The sequence below is a fragment of the Archocentrus centrarchus genome, chromosome 23 (genome assembly GCF_007364275.1).
Source record: "Archocentrus centrarchus isolate MPI-CPG fArcCen1 chromosome 23, fArcCen1, whole genome shotgun sequence".
Classification (NCBI taxonomy): Eukaryota; Metazoa; Chordata; class Actinopteri; order Cichliformes; family Cichlidae; genus Archocentrus; species Archocentrus centrarchus.
In genome coordinates, this window is record NC_044368.1 from 4,231,825 (window position 1) to 4,249,911 (window position 18,087).

The following is an 18,087-nucleotide window of genomic DNA, read 5'->3' on the forward strand; positions in this document are numbered from 1 at the left end:
TGATCTTTTATTTGATTGATTGATTGATTGATTGATTGATTGAGATAGAGATAGATAGATAAAAAAATGCATTTAAAAAAAAAAAGTGCAACACCGATAGAGGGAGAGAGATGCAAGAAAGAGAGGAAAGGAGAGGAAGATAAGAGATTATTTTCACAGGTAAGGACTGTTCAGCAAGTGAGGCGAAATGTGTCATTTCAAGAAGGTCTCAAGAGACAGGAGACGAAGGAGACAGGCAGTTACTCTAGGAGAGCTGGACAGGGTCGTAGAAGGTCCTTAACCCATCAGCAGGACCTGCATCTGCTCCTTTGTGCAAAGTGGAAAATGATGAGTAGTGCCAGAACCCTACAAAATGACCTCCAGCAGCCACTGGTGTGAATGTCTCTGACCAAACAATCAGAAACAGACTTCATGAGGGTGAGAGTATTCAGGCAGGATGAAGGAACCGATACCAGTGACTGGCCCCACGCTTTTTTGACTTAAATTCCTCCGGTCCATCTGATGCTGCCATGTTGCAATATATAAAAGTGGTCTGATAAAATTTAGTATGCACTAAATTATTTGCAGTGAAGGTTCTAAAGAGTAAATTGTACATATTAACGCAGGCAGGCGTGTTAATAAACAGAAAAAAATATATAGAAATGAGTTGTTTTATGCTTGGTTGTTTTAACTTCTTATTTCATTTTTCATTTCCATTTTCAGTATTTGTAAAGTATGCATAACCTCACTGTTCATTCTTCCTTTAATAATACCGATTTGTGTGCAGGAAATGGCGTTCTCATCGTTTTTGCACATAAACACAAGTAACTGCAGCCAGAATGTGTGTTCTGGGGGATTAAAAATAATCAAATACTGTATAAATATAGGAAAGACTGTGATTACCTTTGTCCTTCAAAGACTGCAGCAGCAGCACCCTTAAGTGTCTCATCCCAATTAAATTTTCTCAAGATAAAAATAAGAGTTTTGAGCATCTGCCCCCTGCTGGTTCTGAGCAATGCAAGTGGTTGTGCGAGCGCTTTGTGTTGTCACCGGTGCTTTCCTGACATTAACACCATGCCGAGGCCTGAGAAGGAGAAGGAAGAAGCAGTCTCGCATGTCTGTAAATATAGACCGAGCAAACAGGAAATCACTGCAGGGAACAACAGGTGGCATAGTGATGGGTGCACTTTCTCCAACAAGCAAATACATACTGTTGTCTTACTGTGCTCTAACTGAAGGATATTCAAATAAATTTCACATTTTAAAGAGTGTTCGAGTCACACAGAGGCTTTAAAACAATTTCTAAATGAAGAATGTAACCGTGTAGGATTATTTCCCTGCTGTTTGCTCTTTTACAAAAAACATGAGAGCCATACTGAGCTGGGGTCAGGGATAGTTTTATAGTCACAGGTTATGGTTTTGTTTAGTTTTTCTAATACTGCTTTATCAAACAGCGTAAATAACATGCAGAGGGGAGGGATGAACACCATTCTCCAAAAAGATATTTGCTATAATTTCCCAGCAAACATGGCAAACACATCAATGTGATCTCCCGGGTCAAACTAGTCACAGTTTGATGGTAGAAACTGCACCAAAAGCTGACTGGAAAAGACAACAGAGGTCCAGTCAGACCATCGGTTATGAAGCAAAAAATATCAGATTATTGCAACAAAGAATTTAAAGGCTTTTTTTTTTAAATCCAACACCATTTGATAAGCAACTACTTTGGTCACTAATTGGCTGTTAACAGACTGCCACACAGTGTCCTCTCCACATACACAGACTGGTGTTGGCAGTATCTGAGCTTAAAAAGACTGATGGGGTGTTGGCGGCCAACTTTCACCACTGTGAACGTAATAACGTGATAAGAATGTCACCTGGGATGTTCAAACTCTGTTGCATCTATTAAAAGTCTCAGATGACTTTGAATCTCGGTAACCTAGACCTCAAGGTCAGAGGTCAAGTTTTTTCAGTTCAGCTGGACAAGAAATGAGTCTCAGAGGAGGATTTTCTTCTTCTCTTGACTGATAATGATTTAATAGTTTGTTCTAATCGATAAAAAGATATAAAAGAATTATTGAACACAGACTTTCGTTCCTGGAGAGGACGATGGCAAACTTCCATCTCCAGTGTTGGTACCATAGTTATTATATTTACCGAAAACTAAAGAATAGCAGGGCATGACAATCTGCTAGCAACAAAAGCAACCAGCACCTAGCAGCCGCCAGTAACCTCCAGCAACCACTCACCAAGCAGTGAGAAAACACACCTTTTTCAGAAGTGACTGATGGTTGACAGGGGTCACTGGCTGGTTTCTAAGTCTTACTGCAAAAACATCCACAGTCAGTGTTAAATGGTAAAAGCGTAGTGGTTTACACATTCACTCTGCAAGCAAAAAGTTGCTGGTTCAGCTCCAACTGGAGACACAAATCCACCGCTGGGGTTAAATGAGGAAAGGCAGCCAGTGTAAAAATCTGCCAAATCAAACAGCCATCCACTATTGTAGCTTTAATAAAAGAAATATAGTCCTCGATACTGAAGAGGCAATGCAACAGAGAACATTTACTTTAAACGTAAACTCTGCTGTTAGCAAGGAACACATCTCAGGAGGTGAGAAAATGAAACTTTAGTGTGAAATCCTGCGTTCTTAGTGTCTCACCACTTTCTCTACATAGAACTGAGCTCAGCAGCATCTTTTCCGTGTGCTTTTCCTTTTAAATTAAAGTTGCAAAACGTGTTTCAGATGCTGCAGGTCAGACCGACGGAGACCCAGAGTCCGAGCGGGAGAGAGAGGGCCTGTTCACTCTCCATCAGCGACGCGGCGCCATCAAGCAGGCCAAAGTTCACGTGGTCAAGTGTCACGAGTTCAGCGCCACGTTCTTCCCTCAGCCCACCTTCTGCTCCGTCTGCAAAGAGTTTGTGTGGTACGCAAACACCTAAGAGATCATAAATCTCCAAATAAGTCTCTTTTTTAAATCATATTACTCATTTCATCTCCTCCTTTCCTTCCACTGTAGGGGTCTTAACAAGCAAGGCTACCAATGCAGACGTGAGTGTCATTTTTTTTTTGGTCCTCTGACCTATGGTCTAACCTTTGTAACACTCTCATGTGGTTATTCTCTGTCTTTTAGAGTGCAATGCAGCTATCCACAAAAAATGCATAGACAAAGTTATCGCCAAATGCACTGGTTCAGCCATAAACAGCAAGGAAACGATGGTGAGTGTCTGTTTCACATGATTTGCTCCATGACGGTGCACATTGTCTTCTAGTCACAGATAAATTCCACAGTTGGTGACACAGAACATGTAAGAATTTTGTAAGCTTGTGGTCGTGATGCTTTCTAACAGTCGCTCTGGTCTCTTGTCATCTTCTAGCCCCCCGTTTCACTTTCTCTTCACTTCACTTTCTCCTCAGCTCCATGCCAGCGCAAGTTCATGTGTATAAAACCGAATGTAGCACCAATAAATAAAACACGGGCGTGCCGCTCGTGCCGTAGACAGCGTTTGGTTGCTGACGCCCTCTGTGATAATGTGTGTGATGTGTTTTTAGATCCACAAAGAGCGCTTCAAGATCGACATGCCTCACAGGTTTAAAGTCTACAATTACAAAAGCCCCACCTTCTGTGAGCACTGCGGGACTCTGCTGTGGGGGCTCGCCAAGCAGGGGCTCAAATGTGAGGGTGAGAGGCGGGAGTTTGTTTTTTTTTAATGATTTTTGACATGTTTTAGTGTGCATTATGTCTTCAGGGTGAAAAAAGGTTTCAGAATACAATGTATTAAATGTATTAATGTATTATACTTCAGTATAAGATGACGTAAAATGTACCTGTACAAAAGGTAAACATTATACTATTCAGATCTAAACGCAAAAAACTTGATCAAAAACTAAAGCAGCAGGAGAACACAAGATAAAATGTTTGAGAGGAGATTATACAGATATTAGTGGGTTTTAAATGGCTTATTTTACTTTGCAAATGTTTACTTATTCTGGACTTTTAAGGACAGGGCCAACATTGATTTTTAGGGAAGATGTTGTTGTTCCAAAAATAGGAAAGGAATGAGGGGAGGGAAGAGTTACAGCAGTTTTTTTCACAGTTTACCATGAAGGGGGTGCTTGGCTCTGCATAGCTATAATACTATTTTACCGCATGTGTTTCAGACTGTGCTGACTGTGCTGTAAGCTATGGAGCCTGCTTTCCTTTTTCTGAAAAATGCAAGTTGACAAAATTTGGCACTACATGGTTTTTACCAGATTTCATCCACAGCCTTACTTGATATACTTCCAGCAGTTGAGACTACAGCAGGCATTCGAACCTTTCCCATCAGAAATGTGTTGGATTGTTGAACAGAAACACAGTGCAGCTGCCGCAGCAGGTGCAGAGTGTAGAGTTTGCAATGTGAAATTAATCACGTTTCCAGTACAAGCCAGCTCACTGAGGCAATCAGTCTGAGCGAGGGGTTTGGAATGGGTATAATGTTTGTTATGTATGTGAGAGATTTTGCTGATAATCCACAGCTTTAAGTAAGGAACACGTGCAGCAACAAAGAGCACGCACAAAAAAGGTGCCAAGCAAAATTTGCAAAAAAATAAATTAATAAAAGGCCTAAAAAGAAACAAATATTTCACTTTGAGTCTTTAGCAACATTTGTCACAGTATATTATATTCCCATATTCCAAAGTAGAAACTAATACATTATTTTTTATTAATCCACTCACTTTGTGCATAAAATAGTTTATTGAATAGTGTTTAATTCTGCTAATTTGCGCTAGTTTTAAGGTTCTTATAATAACGGTTAAACCGTGTTAATCCTGTTTTATCTTGTGCAGAATGCAGCATGAATGTGCACCATAAATGCCAGAAGAAAGTAGCCAACCTCTGTGGGGTCAACCAGAAACTGATGGCTGAGGCTCTGGCCGTCATTGGGAGCAAACAGCAGGTCAGAAACATGAAGCTGTGTAGGTTTTCAGAAATGCTTTCACCACAGAAGTGAAGTGATTTTCTCCATCAACTCTTAGTGTGTAATGTTGTACCTCTGAGTCCATAACTCTTAGCATTGAAAGGTATGAGGGTTATTATTTAAGCCACTCAGTTGACTGAGTATTCCCTCAAAGTCTTATATATGTTGCTGGTCCTACCTTTCACCTTAAGGCAAAAAGCACCAGAGACTCCGACATTATTGGCCGGGAAGGTCCAGTTACTGTTGCCCAGCCGGGAGTAGTGCGAGCTCCATCGGGGCAAGTTATGAGTTCACCAGCCTCGGGTATACCTGCAAGCAAAGGTATACACCTTCTGAAATCTTTCTTTCCATCAGACATGGATATAGTGTCATACACTTGATCTTGTTTGCGTTTCCTAACCTGCTTCTTGTTGCAGATTATCAGGGCGTTTCATGGGAGGGACCAGCAGATGTCAGCAGGTCGGTCAGCGAGGTGTTGCCAGAAGAGCCTCTGTACGCTGTTCCGAGGAAAGATCACCAACCCAAGTTCACCATCGACGACTTCACCCTGCACAAGATGCTCGGGAAAGGCAGCTTTGGCAAGGTATGAGAGACGATCTGATTCAAGAAAAGGAAAAGAAAAGCACAGAGCAGAGTGTACATCAGTGTGAACCTTAGGTATCTTTGACATGTGGCATTATATTAATAAAAAGTGGATGCAACAAAAGTGCTTCTCTGATGAGAAAAGGAAATGCAAATTAGTGCTGTCTTTCTATAAGAGCACAGTGAAGGGAATACATTTTCCATGAGTGCGACAAAACATATTTTAGTCATTCTTGCCAGCAGAGTCAGACAGAAGAGGCTTCACACAGCACACTGTGAGGCTTGTGGTCAAATGTGTTTGTGCAGCCAGTTTCCACTGAAAACCACCAACTTCTACTTTAGAGTCTTAGCAGCATAAATGAGCTAACAATGGTAAATGAGTGGGCAACAGGCTGCAAATGCATATATACTAAATTGAAGCCATCTTTTTAAAGGTTTTTATTTTTTGTTTTCCAGGTGTTTCTAGCAGAGCTGAAAAAGAGCGGGGAGTTTTTTGCAGTGAAGGCTCTGAAGAAAGATGTGGTGCTGATGGACGATGATGTTGAGTGCACCATGGTAGAGAGGAGGGTTTTGTCTCTAGCCTGGGAAAATCCCTTCCTCACACATCTTTACTGCACCTTCCAGACTAAGGTGAAGACACACACTTGGACATTCACTGCACATGTGTAGGCACTCAGAGTAACCCCCTGGAGCCAAACATAGCCCTGACATATCTGTGTTTTTACATTTAGGAAAATCTGTTCTTTGTAATGGAGTATCTGAATGGAGGGGATCTCATGTTCCACATCCAAAACTGCCACAAGTTTGGCTTGCACAGAGCCACGTAAGTAAAAGACAACTTTCAACATGCCCAGTATATGTAGTGATACACTATGGTGCTTCCACTGCAGAAGTGCCTTTGAGCTGTGTGCTTTTTCATGGCCAGCAGGGGGGCAAATGAAGAAATGTCTTTACCTCTCACTTGATTTGTGACCTCAACAAACCCTTAATCAAGTCACCATTTCTAGTTTCATGTTATTTAATAGAATATGATGTTCAATTATAAAATTACGCTCCAGCTTAATGTAAAATAGACAGCGGGCGTCTCCAGAATACACCGGGTGCCTCCGGGAGACATTGCATACATGTGTCTGGTGTGCTTCAGTGGTTAGAGTGTGTCTAGCTTTTGATTGAGAAGGAAAACAAACCACGACTGCTGATATTCATGAAGTTTTGGCTTTTTTTTTGTCAGTCTGTTTCATATTTAAAAAAACAAACCTTTGGATAAAAATTAATAAAGCTTGAGTCCATTATAAAGTTCTGGATCTGTTTTTCACAGCTTGTGGTTGTATCCACATCTCTCATAGCTGTGTGTGTCTCCTTGCAGCTTCTATGCAGCTGAGATCATCTGTGGGCTCCAGTACCTGCACTCTAAAGGAATTATTTACAGGTAGGTGTTCAGTTAAGACCCAGAAACCAAACAAATTCATGTCATGTGATTCACAGCCCAAGGTGAATCATTTTCTCCCTCGGACCTCTGCAGAGACCTGAAGCTGGATAATGTGCTGTTGGACTCAGATGGTCATATAAAGATAGCGGACTTCGGCATGTGTAAGGAGAACATGAAGGACGACATACGGACCTCCACCTTCTGCGGGACCCCAGACTACATCGCCCCAGAGGTGACCTCATAGTGATGTGACATCTTTTGCATGCCATAGTAAAGTACATGTTGCAATATATTGGTATCCTTTTGATCAAAAATGTTCAATCAACCACAAGTTGGCCACAAGTGACACACAAGAAGATCTAAGTTCTAGGGATATTTTAATACTGACTTCTAGGTCCATATATTTATACTTGGACTATTAGAGTAGCTTTGCATGATTCACGGTTCAGTCCCTGAGTGAAATAAGCCACTTAGCTGTCCTTTTAAAATAAAAATAAATAAAAATTTGTCTCACTTGTACACCTTATTGACCTCATTATTTGAAACTCTGGCCATTTAAATGTGAATATCCACCACTGTAACAGTACATACATGACAGAAAAGAAAAAAATCCACTTGCTAATTTTACCAGTATGTATGATTTTTATGCATCAGATCCTGCTGGGTCAGAAGTATAACAGCTCTGTGGACTGGTGGTCGTTCGGAGTGCTGCTGTACGAGATGCTGATCGGTCAGTCTCCGTTCCACGGGCGCGATGAAGAGGAGCTGTTTCAGTCCATACGGACAGACAACCCCATTTATCCCAACTGGCTCAGCAAAGCTGCCAAGGACATACTCATCAAGGTCAGGCACTGTGCTTGTAGAAGTGTTTCCATGGTTAAGTGGTCAGTAGAAGTAAAATCACAGCTGTTAGCTGAGAAGCTCTGGAACTGAACCAACAACAGGAAGTAATGAAAGCAAATGTTGGTCTTTAAATTGATGAGACCGTTTCTGTGTCTCCTGTATGTCCACTGCATGCAAAGGTAAACTTCCTACTGCCCTGTGCAGCTAAACCTCTGTGCGTTTGTGCTTCAGCTGTTTGTGAGGGAACCAGAGGAGCGTTTGGGAATCAAAGGGAACATCAGGCAGCACAGCTTCTTCAGCAGCACAGACTGGAACGCTTTAGAGCAACGACAGGTGCCGCCGCCTTTCAAACCAACCATAGTAAGTACAACAGGGAAACACTTAACATATACATTTACCATACTGTATATATTTTCTCAGTTAAAACTGGTAGGTGGTTCAAAGCTGGGTGGAGGACAGGGCCAGTGGGTGAAAGTAAATGAAGTCTAAATGTGTCCACACAGTAATTCACTATGGCAGCCATTTCTGGGGCCCACAAAAGCTCTCCTGATGGTAAATGGACTAGTTCTTATATAGCGCTTTTCTACTCTGAGCACTCAAAGTGCTTATACAACACTTTTTCATTTACCCCATTCACACCCATTCATACAAGCACTTCCATGATTAACTAAGCTAAGTGCTTTTATTAACTAACATTCACACAACCAACGCTTGTGTCGGAGAGCAACTTGGGGTTAAGTATCTTGCCCAAGGATACATTAGCATGCAGGAATCGAACCGCTCAGTAGGTGACCTGCTCTACCTCCTGAGCTACAGCCACAGCTGATGATTTAGCTCATGAACTTGAGTCTACATGAACAGTCTTACTCTTCTTACTTTAAGTTTGTTCAAATTATATTTCTTCAAAATGACCACTGGCAGTCCACCTGCCTTCTCTTCACAGCCCATCATGGGGCCGCAGCCCACCCTTTGGTATTTACCCAGTGGTATTTGCATTACTGGATGTAATGAACTATTTGCTCTTCATCCTTGCAGACGTCACCCAGTGACTGCAGTAACTTTGACAAAGAGTTCATCAACGAGAAGCCCAGGCTATCGTGTGCCGACCGCACGCTCATCAACAGCGTCGACCAGACGATGTTCAAAAACTTCTCCTTCATAAACCCCGGGATGGTTCGCATCGCCGCACGCTGACCGCCCGATCAAAAGGCTACAACCTACAAACAAGCTGCTCACTCACAACCAGCAGTTACTGTAACTGGAACATACTTTGGAATGTGAATGCGGGAAAACTCGGCTCTATTCAGAAACAGGATGATGGTAACCACTAACCGGATATTCCTGGGTATAAGCAGATACAACACAACTGTGACCAGATCTGTAACTTTTACACAAATACCTTTAAAATGTTCCTGTAGTTAGCTGTGATACCTCAGAGTTTAGTCAGCTAAAGATATACATTTTCTTATAGTGTAATTCTGACAGCACGTAACTGGCGTGGTTTTATTTTGTCATAAAACTATTCGCACATTGCACACTTGTCCAAATAATCAAAAAAAAAAAAAAGAGGGGAAATGTTCAGCTGACATGTTTTGAGGCCTGTACTATGAAGTTGGATTTGGGGCTTAGCGAAGTAACTTTAGGTTTAAGTCTGGGTTTTCAAAGTCAGCAAGCCGGTTCACATCTTAACAGTGTCCTAACATAAGCTAACCTGCTCCAGACTGCATTATGACCTACACTCACATGCAGAACCATCACTTAGTGATCAATCAGTTGTCTGGAAAACAGCATCACTATTTCTGGAAGATTCCACAAACCTCAGTGTGCTGATAGTAAAACGGTCTGTAAATTTTAAAGACCCAAATTTTTATGTTGTTCTCAATCTGGGTACTTAAGCCTTTTATTTACTACTTGCAAGTAAGTCAACATACCATTTTAATTATATTTTTTTTTATAGCCATAATCATAAGACAGTAATAGTGATAGCTCTACTAAGTCCTCAGTCACACAAGCATTGAGACTAGTTGGCGATCCCCTGGCAACTACCAGTCGCTGGGGTAAAGTGTGTGTTTCCCACCAGTTGGTGGGTGAAATTGGTCGTAAAAAGGGTGCTGCACCAAAAACCTTCCTTTTTGGATTCCTTTGGTTGCCTGTAGTTTGCAGTGAAGATGCTGAATTTTCTGCAAACACTCAACAAGCAGTGAAACTCAAAAGTGCAATGCAAACTGTAAATGGAGACTTTGGGGTGGACGGTAAATGTTGCACCCTAAATGTGCAACTTTTACTTTGAAGGTTTGTGTCACACTGACCACAGCAATCTGCCAGCAACCACGGCAATCACAAGGTTTTTGGTGAAGCGCCGTATACCTCTTTGCAACCACTTTCATCTAGCGACTCCCAGCAAGCCCTCGCCAACTGGTTGGGCAATACATTTTTACCTAGTGGATGCCATGGGGGACGCTGGCTGGTCTCTAGGCCCACCTCAGTGGGTCCTTTTGGTCAGTAAACTGGGTTTACCGTCACTTGAATGTTAATAAAGTCCAGACAGATATTTGCATGCCATTTTATGTTTTTTAATCTGAAAAATACCCTACCATGAAAACAGTTGATGAAGATGAGTTGGGTTAGCTTCGAAGCAGCAGACCTGTCCACCTATGTGATTGGTCATCATATGAATGTGCTCATAGCTACACTGGGAAACCCTGGATGGACTCAGCCAGTTTATAACCACCTTCGATCGCCATTGTTAGTGTAACTGAAGGCAGATAAGCTGAAGGTATTTGGTAGTACAGGCCTCGTGCTTATTGGGCTGTATCTATAAATAGAAAATGTACTTGTAGTAATTTTATGGTGCCTCAGAATATTTTATGAATTTCTTCCAAGTAAATCAAACTGAGAAAGTTGGTTCAACCAGATGAAATCTAGTTTTCTTGTCCTATTCCACAGTATAAACTTTTTTTTAAATTATTTTATTGCCTCTTTTTTTTTGGTATGTAAATAAATCATCTGATTCATCTGATATACTGTACTGTCACTTGGTTGTAGATCTGTTAATGTATTGAAGTTTAATAACAGGGTTATTGTTTACATGTGTTTTCCTATTATTGTATCTCAGGAGTTTTGTTGTTTTAATGATCAGGTTCTCCCTGCTTACTGTAGTTTTGATGTTCCCTTCATTGTGAATTCTGTACAATAAAGTGTGTATGTTGTGGGATTTTTTAAAATATTGTATTTGCTTCAGTGAGGGACAACTTTTATTAATTACTCGGTGTAGTATTACAGTACATCAGAAACAGAAAGAGCAGAGGTGGAGGTATTAACATAAAGAACCATCTCAGTTTAATACTGAACTTCATTTTCCACAGTTAAAGAAATTTACTGAGAAACATTCAACTGATCAAACAGACTGAATTAGTTTAACGCTCAGTCCTAAATATAGCCAACCTGTGGTTGCTGTTGTTGTTTACTGGTACATGAGACACTCAAAGTAAACAAACACAAAGACAGAGGGGAATTTAAAGCTATGAGGCAATCAGGGGAATATGAAACACCAGGGAAATGAGACACAGCTGAAACTAATCGAGACAAGACGAGGAAGTAAAACAAAATGTAAGGCACAAAAAATAAATGACTATTAAAGCAGGAAATGAATAATAACTGTACTGAAACAAGGGTGCACGGAACATTCATGCATTGAACGGAAGAGGGAAACAGAGGGGACTGATATCACCACAAATTTAAAACATGACAAGAACTAAAGCGTCATAATACTTAGGAAAAAATAAAATCCAAACTTAAATCCTAAATAACTGAGAATCAATTAAAGAACAAGGATTAAATCTGTGGACTGCTGCGTAAGATCTAAATTTTGAGAATAAAGGTGAACTCGCATAGTTCTAATATTTATTATCACATCATGTTTACTTACTGAAAGAGGGGGAAAAAAAATCCTTGTTACTAAAACCAACTTGGAAGTTCAAATCCTTCAGTTCATCAACACAAAGGAATTGATAAAGACAGCCAGACACTGGGAAAAGGAGGTTGACTGGAAAAGTTAACTTTATTCAGCTTTACTTTATGATTTTAAAGTTTATTCCCAAACTTTCAATTTTACTCTACAAAATTTCAATTTTAATCCCAATTTTTTTTAACATAAATATCCAAAATTTCAACTTTGTCTAAAATTTCAGCTTTGTTTAATTTAAATTTATTCTCAATATTTTGACATTATTCTAAACAAGGTAATTTAAATTTATTCTCCAAAATTACAACTTTATTCTCAAAATTTCAACATTTACTAATTTTAAGCCTTACTCTCTAAATTACATATTTATGCTCAAAGAATGATTTTAACTTTATTCAAAGAATTTCAACTTTATTCTCAAAATTTTGACTTTTTCCAACAAGTGTGGATTTCATTCCCAAATTTAACGTTAACCTCCAAAATTTAAGCTTTATTTTTAACTTTATTCACAACATTTTAACTTTGTTCTCAAAATTTCAAATTTTTTGTCATATTTTACTTTACTTTTGTTTTACAACTTATTCTCAAATTTGAAACAGTATTCACAAAATTTTTACTTTATTCACAAAATTGTAACTTTATTACAAAATTTGACTATATTCTGATATTTTGGCTTTATTCACCAAAATGTTTCAACTCTATATTCTCAAAAAGCAAAATTAGAAAAAAAAAAATCCTCATTTGAATATTCTTTGAAGGTATACTACCTCCTGAACAATTATGGATCTTTGGGTCCAATGCAAACCTGATTTTAGTACAGTGATATTTTTAATAAACATAAGTAACACAACCATCACTGTTAATTTTTGCATCAATGCAGTTCAAGTGAGTCACAAAGAGCTTTACTCTGCAGCACTGTCTGCTCAGCTGGGATGACACTTGGATTGGGGTCAGATTGCCCTCTGCTGGAAAAATGATGACACTAAGGATGTTCTTGTAAAAGAATGTCCCAGTGGATTCAATCAAGGAGAAAAAATATTAGCAAAGGGCCAATCGAAAGGTTTGCCATATTATTCAGTAAGTGATACTTCTAATAATCGGTGACTTCACTAAGTTATCAGAAATAACAATCCTAAAACTTAAAAGCAAAAAGGACTTTGATGTAAGTAGTTCAGTTTTTGATGTGTGTCGGTTATTGAGTTCATTTTATTTACTTATCTTTTGTCTCTGATCAATTTTTGAGAACAATTTTCAAAGGCCAAAAAGTTGCAGAGCTGGGGGTTAGTTTTATGAATACTATTAGCACTAGCAGCCTTCTTTCATTGCAGGTGAACATCCACATTATTATTTATTGCTCTGGTAGAGTAGTTATGTCAGTCAGCCTAGATACCACACCTAAAGTTGTAGGGCAGAATACCGCAAACCCCTCCCGTCTCACTTTTCAATTTGCTGTTCTACAACTTACTGTTACAGGGTGGTTATTTTTGAGAGTTGCAGCCTAATATAGATCAGAGGTGTCAAACTGATTTTAGCCGATAGGCCACATACTGGGTCAGAGCATTAAAACATGGCACAATAATCTATATTTCACCCTAAGAGAATAATTGTTATTATAGCAATATTTGTCATTACACGTGTATTATAATTTATAGACATAAAGACACAAGATCTACACAAAGAGGTTTTAGAATAAAATATTTTGCTTCTTTATGATTAAAACAGCTTGTCAAGATCTGGAAATGCTCCTGTGTAGCACTGCTGACACCACCACCACACCCACTTCCAGGGGGCCAGAGGGGACCTTTTAGCATTCAGGTCTGACCCCGCGCCGCATGTTTGACACCCCTGTCTTAGATCCAACAGTTAACAGGTTGCTTAGGTGGCCGAGACACAACATGAAAAATATCCATATTTCCAAGTCCTGAGCAGCCACAGGAACAATTTCTTTAAAATTACATATTTTGTTCATTTACTAAGAAATGGGTGCCAGAGCTACAGGTGAACACAGGTATGGCTGCTCACCCAGTAAGATGGACATCTTGACACCTCATGTAAGAGATCATTAGGCAGAAGGCAGTCATCTACATCTTTATGTTCCTTCACCAATCATCAGCAGGTGTCTGCATGTGGCAGTGTGAGAGAGGACCTTTTTTTTTTTTTTTTCATTGAGAATTCACTGTTGGGTGAGGTTCTTATTTGATAAAGGTTTAAAGGTTTCTTCAATATTATTTATTAGCTGCTCATGAAACCTTTGAAAACATAAAAGCTGCTGGTATGGCTGGTCCAAAGTGTATGAGTGGTAGGAAGAAAAGAAAAAAAAAAAAAAAAAAAACTGATGCAAGATCAGATGTTGTGTAGCACCTGTGACCCAGATAAACTTCCTTCATAATAAATAATACTTTATAATACTCCTAACACAGGCGGTTGGCATCTAAAACAGGCAAGTGTTACTGCTCAGCAACCTCCACAGCTGCAGTCGGTGCAACAACACAGCATTACATTAAATTAAATGTAACCTGGGACAGTCACAAAAATATCTCAGTTTAAATAAGTTCCATAAAGTTGGGAAATTGTTGACGCACAGCAGCCAAACATTAAACAGCCCCAAAATAGATTCTGTGGAAAAACTAAGTGCACCTTATGACTCAGTACCTTGTAGAACTGCCTGTAACAGTAAGAACTTGAATTAATCGATTTCTGTATGACTTTATCAGACTCTCACATTGTTACAGAGGAATTTTGGCCCATTTTTCTTTGTAACTTTGCATCAATTCATTGAGATTAGTGAGCATTTGTTTATGTACAGCTCTCTTAATTAACATCCCACCACCTCACTTCAGTCAGGTTGAGGTCTGGACTTTGACTGGGTCATTGCAGCACCTTGATTATTTTCTTTTTCAGCCTTATTCGTGTAGATTTGCTGCTGTGCTCGGGCTCATTGACCAGTTACACAATCCAATTGCAGCCAAGCTGTAGCTGTGAGACAGATTGCCTCACATTTGACTCTAGAATACTTTGGTACTGTATACAGAGAAGTTCATGATCGACTCAGTGACTGAAAGGTGCCCAGGCCCTGTGGCTACAAAACAAGCCCAAACCGTCACCCACACACTGTGCTGACAGAATGAGGAGTTTGTGCTAATATGCTGCATTTGGTTTTCACCAAACACAGTGCTGTGCTTTATGCCCAAACATTTCCACTTTGGTCTCATCTAAGCTGTGCTTTTAACAGTTTTTCTGAGCATTGTAATCTGACCTTGGGGGAGAATTTACTGGGATGTCCACTCCTGAGAAGACTGTGGCATTGTAGTAACACACACCCGGATGCTCCAAACCAGCAAACTGTCAAAACTTCTGCTTTGGTAGAGGTGCTCACACCTGCTCGTGATCAGTTAATCAAGCCCATTTGATTAGCAGCACCTGGCTACTACTCACCCTCCTAACTCCTGTGGAAGCAGTGAGAGTGCACTTTTTTCTACCTCAATAATACAAAATACAATGTAACTAAAAAAAATAGATTGCAATAAGGTAAAAACTACATAAAAGAGGGAGCTCAATTAAACAGAAAAAATAATTAAAACACTGTATGGAGCTCAACCATTTAAAATCTAAATAAAAACATAGCAGAAAGTAAGTAAATTAAAATATTACTCATTTTAATTGATTAATAAGACAAAAAGATTAGTTAAAATATTTTTGGAACACGTTTGTTAAACCAGCTAAAACAAAGAAAGCCTGGCTATATTTAACTTGCTTTGTAGTACTCTGTGCTGACAAAAAAAAAACTACACAGCTGAGCAACCTCTTCTCGCAGTATTTATTTATTTATTTGGAGTGAGAAAGTTACAGTACATACAGTAACTGAGGATAGTGTGGTGTACAGTACGTGGTAACGTTTCCCTTTCACATGTTCACACAACATACAGTCAACTGCACACAGCTGCTGTTTTCACATGAAACCAAATACGTTGTTTTTGTTAGTAACAGACACACTGTGTTGAAATGACAGATGTTTTCCAGATACGACAGCCAAGAGTCGAGACTTTAAAATATGACCGTGGAAACCAGATATACAGTAGAATCTGTGGTAAATGTTTTTCTCCTCATACTTAATGAGCATAAACTCAAGCAGGCAGAGCTTTAAACAGAAATGTGGCTACTGAAGGTAAAATGATGGCAGCAAACATATTAATAAGTTTTTAAAGGTGATAATAATAAAGTGTACAACTGATGAACTCCGGATAACACCTGTAGTCACTAACAGGTGCTCAGAATTAAATGTCAGTAGACAAAACCATCCATTTGTCTCCAGAGGATTACTGGATCTGCTTCATTGTGCTTACAATCTGACAAACATTGCAACTGTGGAGAAAAACAGCAGCTGTATGTGAGGCTGAACACCAGCTTCTACCAATTGGCTAGGCAGATGGATTAACCTGGAAAGGAAGTGCAGCAGGTTTCTGTGATTAAGGACTGAGATGGAAACATACTACTGAGTTTAGAAAAGTGTTGAGAAGGTGAAAGGAGTACTTTGAGTAGCTGATAAATGAAGAAGATGTGAGAGAGAGAGGATGACAGCTGGAGGAAGAGGATTGCTGAGGAGGAAGTGAGGGCAGCTGTGAAGAGGATGAAGAGAGGAAAGGCAGCTGGTCCAGATGACATATATGTGGAGGTATGAAGATGTCTAGGAGAGAGGGCAGTGGACTTTTTAAAGCACATTATCACTATTGTGATGAGGATGCCCGAGGAATGGGAAAAAAGTGCACCGGTACCAATTTCCAAGAACAAGAGTGAAGTACAGAGCTGTAGTAACTACGTATGGATGAACTGTGAGCTGTAGTGAGAGTAGGGAGTAGGTAGAAGAGAGCCAGGAGAGGTGGAGGTATGCTCTGGAGAGAAGAGGAATGAAAGTCAGTAGAAGCAAGACAGAATCCATGTGTGCTGGAATGATGAAGCTGCAGGCAGTAGAGGTAATGAAAGCAGATGAGTTTCAGTATCCGGAGTCAACCATCCAAAGCAACAAACAGTGCACACGAGACGTGAAGAGGAGAGTGCAGGCAGGGTGGAGTGGGTGGAGATGAGTGTTAGGGGTGATTTGGGACAGGAGGATAGCTGCAAGGGAACATTAACAAGATGGTGAGACCTGCCATGATGTATGTTTGGACATGTGCAGAGGGATAGGGGATATATTGGAAAAAGGATGTTGAAGCTAGAGCTGCCAGGCAGGAGGAGAAGAGGAAGCCCTCAGAGATGATTCATGGTTGTAGTGAAAGATATGCAGAAGGCTGCTGCAACAGAAGAGTATGTTGATAGGGTGAGATGGAGGCAGATGATCTGCTGTGGTGACCCCTAAAAGGAGCAGCTGAAGAAATAGGCCCACTGAAAAGTTTGCTTCAACTGTGTTTCTCTGTATAGCATCTCTCTTTCTGTGTGACACACAACATCCATCATTTAAGACTTAAAAATAAGAGAAACCCATCTCTAAAGTCCTCTGCAGCCCAGTTTATGGCTCCTAGCTTCTCAAAAGCCATTTACATTAAATGATGAATTCTTTCGCACATATTAATAAACTTACATAATAATCCAGCCATTTGTTCTTCTTTTATAACTCAGGTTTTCATTCTTTTTATTACATTTGAGACATGTGAAATCATCCCAAGCCATTAACTGTTAGCTAACAGAATCACTTTGATGCAAAAATATTCAAATATCTTTTTTTTTTTTTTAAATTGTGCAATGAAAAGAAGAAGAAAAAAAAAAGGTCCTTCATGCCATATGAGAATAACAAAAAAATTGCAACTTGGAAAACAGGTGAAAAACAGAAGAATAATACACTGACTTGACTGCAAGCAAACATAATTGCCCCGCTTTCTTGAATTAATGAGATGATTGGGGTGTCTGAGTTTTATAGATGGTACTGTTTTACTTTACTTGCTGGATGATGTGGTGTTTCTCCAGGATCAGATGAACAGATATTACCTCAGGATACAAGAAGCAGCACCTAAAATGCATTCAGGCTGACAAACATGCCTGTGCAGTACAACTGAAAGGAGTAATATTCAAAAGCTAAGCTAATCTCACAATAACTGCGGACATTTTTCAGGTCCACTTTAACTAAATTATCATAAATACGCTGTCTCAGAACAGCATTCTCTCATTCAGATGTGATCATTTTATTAAGTAGGGTAATAATTAGCTGTCAGTGCAACGATAAATGTAAGAAGAGCTGTAAATGCTGCTCAAAGCCTGGATTATTTGTATAAGTCTGGTTTGCGTTCCTTTCAAAAATTCGAAAAACTGATCCTATGAAGTTGATTTCTGCAGATGCAAA

General features: G+C 39.7%; 1 protein-coding gene across 1 annotated transcript in view; it reads left to right on the top strand.

The window, feature by feature from the left end:
• The window catches only part of prkcq (protein kinase C, theta), a 28,934-nt gene extending 17,936 nt beyond the window's left edge, over window positions 1-10,998 (top strand). The window contains exons 5-18 of the mRNA XM_030720339.1: window positions 2,723-2,903; window positions 2,997-3,028; window positions 3,111-3,196; window positions 3,530-3,659; window positions 4,808-4,917; window positions 5,130-5,259; window positions 5,355-5,521; window positions 5,977-6,150; window positions 6,252-6,343; window positions 6,887-6,949; window positions 7,043-7,181; window positions 7,604-7,792; window positions 8,024-8,152; window positions 8,828-10,998. Of these exons, the coding sequence (XP_030576199.1) occupies window positions 2,723-2,903; window positions 2,997-3,028; window positions 3,111-3,196; window positions 3,530-3,659; window positions 4,808-4,917; window positions 5,130-5,259; window positions 5,355-5,521; window positions 5,977-6,150; window positions 6,252-6,343; window positions 6,887-6,949; window positions 7,043-7,181; window positions 7,604-7,792; window positions 8,024-8,152; window positions 8,828-8,986 (1,781 nt within the window). The 3' untranslated portion in view covers window positions 8,987-10,998. The remainder of the gene's footprint in view (window positions 1-2,722; window positions 2,904-2,996; window positions 3,029-3,110; window positions 3,197-3,529; window positions 3,660-4,807; window positions 4,918-5,129; window positions 5,260-5,354; window positions 5,522-5,976; window positions 6,151-6,251; window positions 6,344-6,886; window positions 6,950-7,042; window positions 7,182-7,603; window positions 7,793-8,023; window positions 8,153-8,827) is intronic.
• Window positions 10,999-18,087: the final 7,089 nt, after the last annotated feature.